Source organism: Mobula hypostoma, chromosome 4, assembly GCF_963921235.1.
Source record: "Mobula hypostoma chromosome 4, sMobHyp1.1, whole genome shotgun sequence".
Classification (NCBI taxonomy): Eukaryota; Metazoa; Chordata; class Chondrichthyes; order Myliobatiformes; family Myliobatidae; genus Mobula; species Mobula hypostoma.
In genome coordinates, this window is record NC_086100.1 from 176604236 (window position 1) to 176614966 (window position 10731).

The window sequence follows — 10731 nt, forward strand, 5'->3', positions numbered from 1 at the left end:
ACCTCAGTCTCGTCAGGAAGTAGAGGCGACTCTGGCCCTTCTTGTACACAGCCTTGTTGGTGCTCCACTCAAGTCTGTCATCCATATGCACCCGCAGGTGCTTGTAGTTCCTCACCACATCCACACCCTCACCATCAAATTAAGGGGTTTTCTTGACAATGCAATTAAAATCCCACTGGTTTCCAGGGCTGCGCAAGGCTAGGGAATACACACTCCAATCCTGCCAAACCCATGAGATAGAGACGGCTCTCCCTGCCTGCCAAACCCCGGATTGGGTGGATGCTGTGTAATTTGCTACCCTGTTACAACTCAGTGCCAAGAAATAACAGACAGCACACTGCATACGATCAAAGGAATTATATTTATGAATTTTAACTAAAGGGTCAGTAAAGAAAAGAAAAACCAAAAAGGGCCCATTATAATTAAACAGCCATGTGGAGACAAGTTGGAACTCAACTGTTCCAAAAGTAATAATTCACCTATCCTCAATCGACTGTGCCATCTCTCCATTGAATCACAGTCCTCCACCAGGTCGAATCCTACAACCAGTTACCTCCTGCATCTTCCCTCTTCATCTCCCACCAATCAAAGGATCCAGCTCACATTCCGAAGCACCCGTTATCTCTCACCATAACCCAAACACTGCTTCTACAGAAAGACCATTACGCCAGCAGTGAAACCTTTCCCAGGGTGTTACACAATGAATTACAAAGCTATCTTGATCAGTTATGGAGACAAATTATGGATTTCAATTTATTTATGAAGTGATTCATTTTTTAATAGTCAGACCAGGGCAGGACTTGTATAGGTGAATGGCAGAGCACCGACAGGTGCACAGAACAGAGGGACCTGGAAGTACAACTGCCCTTTGCTGAAAGCTGCCATGCAAGTAGACAGAGTGGTAAAGAAGGGATTTAGCAGCACAGCCCTCATCAGTTAAGGAATCGAGTTCAGGAGAACAGACATTATTTTGCAGTTACAAGTCATTGGTGAAACTGCACTTGGAGTCGTGTGATGAGTTTTGGTCACCATTATAGGAAAGATATTTCTAGCCAGAGCATGTGCAGGATTGATTTGAGAATGCTGCCTGGACTAGAGGGCCTGACTTATACGCAGAGGGTGAATTGAATCGAATTGACTTTATTTCTTACATCCTTCACATACACGAGTAAAAATCTTTACATTACATCTCCATCTAAATGTGCAATTTATAGCAGTTTGTAATAAATAGTATGGACAGTAAATGTAACATAGAAATACAGTTGGATCAGCATGAATTAATCAGTCTGATGGCCCAGTGTACAAAGCTGTCTCGCAGCCCGTTGGTCCTGGCTTTTATGCTGCGGTACTGACCCCACATGGTAGCAGCTGGAACAGTTTGTGGTTGGGGTGACTCAAGTCCCCAATGATCCTTCGGGCCCCTTTTTCACACCTGTCATTGTAAACGTCCTGGATAGTGGGAAGTTCACATCTACAGATGCGCTGGGCTGTCCGCACCACTCTCTGCAGAGTCCTGCGATTGAGGGAAGTACAATTCCCATACCAGGCAGTGATGCAGCCAGTCAGGATGCTCTCAGTTGTGCCCCTGTCGAAAGTCCTTCGGATTTGGGGACTCAACCAAACTTCTTCAACCGTCTGTTGTGCTTTTGTCACCACACAGCCAGTATGTACAGACCACGCGAGATCCTCAGTGACGTGCATGCCAAGGAACTTAAAGCTGTTCACCCTCTCAACCCCAGATCCATTAATGTCAATAAGGGTTAGCCTGTCTCCATTGCTCCTGTAGTCCACAACCAGCTCCTTTGCTTTTGCGACATTGAGGAAGAGGTTGCTTTCTTGACACCACTCAGGATCTTTATTCCCTGGAGCACAGAAGAATGCGAGGTTATATCACTGAAATTTTTTTATAAATCACGAGGTGGATGATCAGAGTCTCTTCTCCAGGGTTGGGGAGTCCAAAACTAGAGGGATTGGATACAAGACAAGAGAGTGGGAATTTAAGAGACCCAAGAGGCAACTTCTTTACGTAGAAATAGTGAGCACCTGAAATGAGCTGTCAGAGTTAAATAGTCAAGGTAGACACAAGTGCAACGCTTAGAGGCATCCTTGGATAGATAGAAGGGGAAGAGCTTCGAGGGTGACGGGCTGAATATGGGCAACCAGGATGAGCAGGGAGGATGCTGCAGTTTGTATTGTCCAGTTGGACCGAAGGGGCTGTGTCTGTGCTGTATCATTCTGTCTAGTGCAATCATATCCTTCATATGGTTTGGTGATTAGAATTGCATGCAGTACTCCAGCTGTGGCTTAATCTACATCCTTATAAAATTGTGGCATCACTTCGTTCTTATATTCTACACCCTGGCTAATGAAAGCCCGTGTGCCCTTTTCATCTACAGTACCTGTATTGCCATCATTAGAGATCCTTCAGCTTGTACACCCCCTGATCCATCTGTCCCTCAACGCTACAATGAGCCTACCATTCATTGTGTGCACATAGTACAAATCCTCAAGCTTACTGGGAATAAATTTTACTTGTCATTGCGTTGCAAGTCATTTTCACATCACCTGCAAAATTACTAATCACACTTCCTACATTCACATCTAAATCCCTAACCTCTATTAAAAATAAGGGTCCCAGCACTGATCCCTGTATTACACCACTGATCAAAAGATGCTAATCACAAATCAATTCTTCACAAATACCTTGTTCCTCCTACTATGAAGGGAATTTTGTTTCCAATTTGTCAACATGCCTAGGACCCAATGGATTTTACCTTCCGAACAAGTCTCCCACGTGAGCTTTTGTCAAAGACAAGCTGAGTCCATATGAACCACACCACTCCCAAAGGACTTGATTACATCTTCAAAAATTCAATCAGATTGCACAGACACAAATGCCTCTTAAGAAAACCATCCTGGTTACCTTTAATTCCTGCCTTTCTGGATAGAATTAATTCTATCCTTCGGTTTTGTTCCAATGACTTTTCTATGAATGAAGCAAAATGTTGTTTTTATTAAAGAATCAAACTAGAAAATAGATTTACCTGGCCAATACCATCAATTAGATTGCGCAACATACATCAAAGTTGCTGGTGAACGCAGCAGGCCAAGCAGCATCTATAGGAAGAGGCACAGTCGACGTTTCAGGCCGAGACCCTTCGTCAGGACTAACTAACTAACAATTAGATTGCGCATTTCAATTCTCCACAAATACCACAATAAAAATTCACTTACTTACTTATCTACCACTTCAACTAAAAATATCCATTTGAAACCGACGTGAAGATACAGAACAAACTTGATAGCACCACTTGCATTAAATTCTATGCTTCCTTGTTAATATCTACAATATGACAATGCTGAAGAACTTGAGCCCTTTTTCAGTCCGTATGATAACAACCTAGGGGAGATAGGGAGTAGAGGGGAAATTAAGACAAGAAGGAGCAAGGAAGGGAAATAATTGAAAGGTAGTTTACCTTGAATTTGCATTCAGAGGTGGCGAGTACTGGGAATGCACTGCTTGAGAGAGAGGTAGGAGAACTGAAGAAGTGTCTCGATGAGCACTTGAATCGCCTAGGCAGGGAAGGCCAGAGGCCAAGTACTGGAAGATGAGATTAACAAAGATGAATGCCCACTGGTGGATCTGGACATGGCAGATTGAATGTTTTGTTCATAGTAAATTTGATTATCAAAGTACACATATATCTCCATATATTACCATGAGATTCATTTCTTACAGGCATTGACAGGAAAATAAAATACAATTAGCCAGTGGTGTAGTGATATCTGAACCAGACTTCAAGGTGAGCTATCCCGGGTTCGAATCCAGCCAGATTCTTGCATGATTTCCATCTGTACTGGGTTGAGCGTCGAGCTAGCAGCTCGGCCTCAAGAAACAGACAAAAACGCTTAAGAAATGGCAAGGTTGTCATTCGATGCGCATCACGGCGCAGAAAACAAATAAATAGAATTTATATTTTAAAAAAACTACACAAGGACTGACAACCCATGTGCAAATGAAGACAAATTGTGCAAATAAATAACTAGATCATAAGTTGTAAAGTCCTTGAAGGTGAGTCAGTAGGTGGGTCAGTAGGAGAATGAGTTCAGAGTTAAGGTGAGTGAAGTTATCCATGTTGATTCAGGAGCCTGATGGCTGTTGAGTAGTAACTGTTTCTGAACCTGGTGGGGCGGGACCCAGGGCTCCTGTACCCCTGCCACTGGCAGTTGCCAGAAGTGAGCGTGACCTGGTTGGTGGGGATGTTCGACGATGGATACTGCTTTCTTGTGGCAGTGCTCCTCGTAAATACACTTATGGTGGGAAGTCCTTTGACTGTGGTGGGCTGAGCTTTTATCCACCACCTTCTGTCCACTTTTCTGTTCCTAGGCATCGGAGTTTCCACAGCAGTTAGTGATGCAACCAGTCAGGACACTCTCCACCGTGCTCAAAGTTTATAAGGCATGCCAAATCTATGCAAATTTCCAAGAAAGTATACAGGGTTGTGGCTGTGCCTTCTTTGTGATGGGACACTTGCACGCTGTTCCACAGACAGATCCTCTGATAATGATAAAACCAAGGAATTTAAAGTTACCGACCCTCTCCACCTCTGATCCCCTAATGATGACCAGCTCATGAACTTCCGGCTTTTTCTCCACAGTCACCAATGGCTTTGCCGACATTCAGAGAGGTTGCTGGGGCACTATTCAATGCAGGTTTATGACTTCCCTTCCATATCCCAATTTGTCACCATTGGCCAACCACAGTGGTGTCACCAGCAAACTTAAATACGGCATTGTAGCAGCACTTGGCCACATAGTCGTAGGTATAAAGTGACGCCTGTTTCCATGCTACGTGACCCTGACCAATCCACAGTGTGTTTGGGACCTCAAGAAACTGACAGCATTCAACCCTTAGACACCTCTATCTGAAGATCACTGCAAACAATTCAGTATACATTGTAAGCATTCAGCATTTAACAGCGAAGTTTTTAAAAAGTTACTTCAAGTCAGTTTTTTTTTAAAAAACAGTGTAGAATTTTGTAGTTTCATCTGCGGTCTTGCGGCCAAATAACTACAGAACAGAAAACTATTATTGCAGCACCTCCCCCCCCCCCCCCCACCACGGCCACAAAAACTGTTGGTGCGGAACATTAAAACATCTCCTCCTCACTGGGACCACAAGTATGCATGCTCAGCCTACACACTCCACACACTACACACACACACACACACAATGCAGCTAGGCACAATTCAAGAATCATCTATAAATTCACGGACACCACTACTGGCGGCAGAATCTCAGACGGAGGCGTACAGGAGGGAGATAGTTCGATGGGCTCACAACAACAACCTCGTACTCAGTGTCAGCAAGGTTGAGGAACTGGCTGTGGACTTCAGGAAGTGATGGGTGGAAACACAACACAGACCTCATTAGTGGCCGACAGTGGGAAGGATGAGCAACTTCAAGATCCTGATGTCAGTGTTCAGAGGATCTATCCAACATTGCTGCAGTCGCAAAGAAGGCCAACAGTGGCCATATTTTATTAGTTTGAAGAAATTTGGTATGTTACTAGAGACTCCAGCAGATTTCTACTGGTTGCATCACCGCCTGGTATGAAGACTCCAATATACAGGTGTGAAAAAGGCTGCAGAGGGCCTCAGCCTCAACCAGCTTCACAGGCATAAGCCTCGCCACCACCAAGGACATTTTCGAAGGTGGCACTGCTATCATTGGGGTGGTGGTACAGGAGCCTGAAGACCCACACTTAGCATTTTAGGCGCAGCTTCTTCCCCTCCCCTATCAGATTTCTGAACGGTCCATTAACACGACCTCACTATTCATTCTATTTTAATTGCAACTTATAGTAGCGTTTATGTCTTGCATTGTTCTGCTGCCACTAAACAAATATCATGATTTATGTCAGTGCTAATAAACCTGTTTCCTACTCAAAACAATATGTGTGCAAACTTACCTTGGATAAGGAAATCATTGCAATTACACAAGTTAGTTAATGTCTGAATGCACATGAAAACTAATTTTAAAATTAGTTAACTAAAAATAAAGCATCAGCTCAAGCTTCATTAGACAAGTCATGTCATTACACATCCCGTGGTTCTGTTTAACAGAGTAAATTTTGCTACAATATAGTAGGAAGTGCAGTTGGCTGACACTACATCAAAATGTTCAGCAGGTCACAAAATAAATGGCATACAAGAGATAAGGAATAGAAAACTCCAGGGTCACTGCACGTCTTGTGTACATTGCTTGTTATTTAAACCATTGAGATATTATGCTAATGTTATAATTGACAAATGCACTCAGCAGTCTACAGAATGTCAAAATATTTTTAGACTAACGTCCATGAAATAAAAAAATTAGAAATGGACAGGTAAGTGAGCCAAAAGTCCTTAAGTCATGTCCACATGAACTGACCAAGATCGGTATACTACATGTGTTAAGATGTGGTTCACAGCAATGACACAAAATTAAGAATACCATTCTAAAAGCAGTATAACAGCACTTGCAGACACATTAAGCTGTACTCACAAAGAAAATCTTAAAGCAAAACACTAGAAATCTGAAACAAAAAACAAAAATGTTGGAGATATCCAATAGATTATAACTTTTCAAAATCTTACACTAATTTATTAAATGCATCTATTTTAGAAACATAGAAAATAGGTGCAGGAGTAGGCCATTCGGCCCTTCGAGCCTGCACCGCCATTATCATCATGGCTGATCATCCAACTCAGAACCCAGCCTTCCCTCCATACCCCCTGACCCCTGTAGCCACAATGGCCATATCTAACTCCCTCTTAAACATAGCCAATGAACTGGCCTCAACAGTTTGCTGTGGCAGAGAATTCCACAGATTCACCACTCTCTGTGTGAAGAAATTTTTCCTAATCTCGGTCCTAAAAGGCTTCCCCTCTATCCTCAAACTGTGACCCCTCGTTCTGGACCTCCCCAACATCAGGAACAATCTTCCCGCATCTAGCCTGTCCAATCCCTTTAGGATCTTATACGTTTCAATCAGATCCCCCCTCAATCTTCTAAATTCCAACGAGTACAAGCCCAGTTCATCCAGTCTCTCTTCATATGAAAGACCTGCCATCCCAGGAATCAATCTGGTGAACCTTCTTTGTACTCCCTCTATGGCAAAGATGTCTTTCCTCAGATTAGGGGACCAAAACTGCACACAATACTCCAGGTGTGGTCTTACCAAGGCCTTGTACAACTGCAGTAGTACCTCCCTGCTCCTGTACTCGAATCCTCTCGCTATAAATGCCAGCATACCATTCGCCTTTTTCACCGCCTGCTGTACCTGCATGCCCACTTTCAATGACTGGTGTATAATGACACCCAGGTCTCGTTGCACCTCCCCTTTTCCTAATCGGCCACCATTCAGATAATAATCTGTTTTCCTATTTTTGCCACCAAAGTGGATAACTTCACATTTATCCACATTAAATTGCATCTGCCATGAGTTTGCCCACTCACCCAACCTATCCAAGTCACCCTGCATCCTCTTAGCATCCTCCTCACTGCTAACACTGCCACCCAGCTTCGTGTCATCCGCAAACTTGGAGATGCTGCATTTAATTCCGTCATCCAAGTCATTAATATATATTGTAAACAACTGGGGTCCCAGCACTGAGCCTTGCGGTACCCCACTAGTCACCGCCTGCCATTCTGAAAAGGTCCCGTTTATTCCCACTCTTTGCTTCCTGTCTGCTAACCAATTCTCCACCCACACCAATACCTTACCCCCAATACCGTGTGCTTTAAGTTTGCACACTAATCTCCTGTGTGGGACCTTGTCAAAAGCCTTTTGAAAATCCAAATATACCACATCCACTGGTTCTCCCCTATCCACTCTACTAGTTACATCCTCAAAAAATTCTATGAGATTCGTCAGACATGATTTTCCTTTCACAAATCCATGCTGACTTTGTCCGATCATTTCACCGCTTTCCAAATGTGCTGTTATCACATCCTTGATAACTGACTCCAGCAGTTTCCCCACCACCGACGTTAGGCTAACCGGTCTATAATTCCCCGGTTTCTCTCTCCCTCCTTTTTTAAAAAGTGGGGTTACATTAGCCACCCTCCAATCCTCAGGAACTAGTCCAGAATCTAACCAGTTTTGAAAAATTATCACTAATGCATCCACTATTTCTTGGGCTACTTCCTTAAGCACTCTAGGATGCAGACCATCTGGCCCTGGGGATTTATCTGCCTTCAATCCCTTCAATTTACCTAACACCACTTCCCTACTAACATGTATTTCGCTCAGTTCCTCCATCTCACTGGACCCTCTGTCCCCTACTATTTCTGGGAGATTATTTATGTCCTCCTTAGTGAAGACAGAACCAAAGTAATTATTCAATTGGTCTGCCATGTCCTTGCTCCCTATAATCAATTCACCTGTTTCTGTCTGCAGGGGACCTACATTTGTCTTTATCAGTCTTTTCCTTTTTACATATCTATAAAAGCTTTTACAGTCCATTTTTATGTTCCCTGCCAGTTTTCTCTCATAATCTTTTTTCCCCTTCCTAATTAAGCCCTTTGTCCTCCTCTGCTGAACTCTGAATTTCTCCCAGTCCTCAGGTGAGCCACTTTCTCTGGCTAATTTGTATGCTTCTTCTTTGGAATTGATACTATCCCTAATTTCTCTTGTCAGCCACGGGTGCACTACCTTCCTTGATTTATTCTTTTGCCAAATTTTGCATCTATTTTGATAAAAGAATGAAAGCAAGTCTGCAACATTGTGGGTCATCTACACCATTCAGGAAATGGAAAAAATTAACGACTAGAAAATACTTGCAGCACCATAGAACACCAAAATCTTATCCAACTTGTTAAATGAAAGCAAGCATGCATTTTTGACTGAACGATTTGCGCACATTACCAATGCACTTACCTCCACTACAACATTACGAATTGCAAAGTATCACTTAAATGTTTGTAAATCAACAGCTGGCATGCGAAGACAAAACGGCGATTTTTTTTAAAAAAGTAGTTAAAGCAAGTTCGAAGCCTTATCGCTTGAGGTGTCGGATACTGGCATAGATGGAGTATTTGGATAAATCTTGTCCTCCTATCGCCCCACCCTAAAATTTCATTCCCCTTGGCTCGATAACACACAGTCTCCTCTACCCCGCCTTGCCCCCACGCCACCACCACCACCCAGTTAAACGCAAAGTAGTTCTGGGGCTCCTTTGGAAATGCGAGATATCTGAATAACATTCCCGCAAAGCTCGGCCGGCGTGCAAATCGAGGACGCAGACTGCGGCAATGAACCCCCACCCACCCCCTATTTATTTCCCGCAGCAATAATTCCAACACCAAAAATCAAAAAAAAATCATCTGCCCACCGGTCAATCGTTGAACCGGTTCCCAGACAGTCATTTATTCTTCAAATCCTCCACTCGTAAACAAAAGCACAATTGAGTCGGGTTATGTTTCGGACACGCACTAAGACGTGTTAACTGGTATCGACGCCGAATTGTCAGAAATCAACCCGTTTTAAATAGTACGTCAATGAAAAACACCTTCATTTGACGACACGCTGATTTTCATGCCGGCGTTTAGTTTAACGTGAAACGCATCCAAAGCCCAAAATATAAAGAACAAGGTGTAGTTCTTCGTATTTTCCTTCCCCAGCACTAAAACCCCTCGAACTACATATATTTTGTTCTGCTTTAGAAAGGGACGGTTTAAGAACCGTGCGACGAGGAACGACCCAGTGTGAGGACATAAGGGATTGAAATTGAACAATTATCGGGGGGAGAGAGATCCGCCGGCGATTCTACCGTCACCTACCTTCGCCAATGATTCCGTATGTTCCTCATAATAAGATTCAAAACGTCTTTTTGTGTTAACAAACGGCGCAAGGATGCCGTTCCTTTTCTTTCCCGGGACTATATAAGTGGAAACAGAAGCCTCTTACAACCAAATGAATCCATTGATAAACTTTAAAAATACAAACGAATTAAACGTACGAGCAGCGCACGCCTGCGAGGGCACTGCTTGGGGGGGGGGGGATACTCGCAGAAACTAAAATAACCGCAAAGCCCATATGCCAGATGGGCGGGCCGAGGAATCAAGGAGACTGGTCCTTCGCTGAAGAATGTGACTCTTCCGTTGATGGACGTTCCAGGTCTCCAATGGACGCCGCCGCCGGTGGGCGAGTCAGCCTTTTATTTTGATGACGTGCGGGTTGGGTGGTCGGTTGAGATTACAATGGCGCGAGGATGGGGAGATGGAGACCGGTGGTGCAGGTAGCGACGCCATCGGTGATCAGCCTTTCACTCACCAGAAAACGGGGGCGCTTTGCCTGTCGAGGAAATAGGGTGCAAATTAGACCAATCTGCGGTACTTCAAATTTCCTTTAACCTTTCCTTCCCCACCATCACATTCAAGTCTCTGCAGGGTCTTCTTGACCAGCAACGTAGGCATTTTGTTTTCTCCCACAGATGCTGTGAGTTTCTTCAGAAGTTTGTTTTGTTTTCTGTCCCGGATTAAAGTCCAACTACTGCTAAAAAGAAGGCTTCTAGTGCATTGGCCTAATTTTTATTAATCAGAGCCGCGAGGTAATGTCGCAGCTGTACGAAACTGGTTACACTGGACGGTTCAGGTCTGGGCTTTTCAATATTGGAAGGGTTTACTCTAGAAGCTTTAGAGATATGCAGATATTTACGAGGATGCTGCTTGAACTGGTGAGCGTG

At 43.7% G+C, this 10731-nt stretch overlaps 1 protein-coding gene across 3 annotated transcripts in view; it reads right to left on the minus strand.

Moving 5' to 3' along the window:
- Positions 1-10381, minus strand: part of st3gal5 (ST3 beta-galactoside alpha-2,3-sialyltransferase 5) — a 67195-nt gene extending 56814 nt beyond the window's left edge. The window contains exons 1-2 of one of the 3 annotated variants that reach the window (XM_063047052.1): positions 10320-10381; positions 9827-9924 (exon numbers count right to left, since the gene is read on the minus strand). In XM_063047052.1, the coding sequence (XP_062903122.1) occupies positions 9827-9855 (29 nt within the window). In that variant the 5' untranslated portion in view covers positions 9856-9924; positions 10320-10381. Of the gene's footprint in view, positions 1-3476; positions 3602-9826; positions 10063-10319 lie in introns of those variants that run through there. The other 2 variants (XM_063047051.1, XR_010017768.1) reach the window with 2 other exon arrangements.
- Positions 10382-10731: the final 350 nt, after the last annotated feature.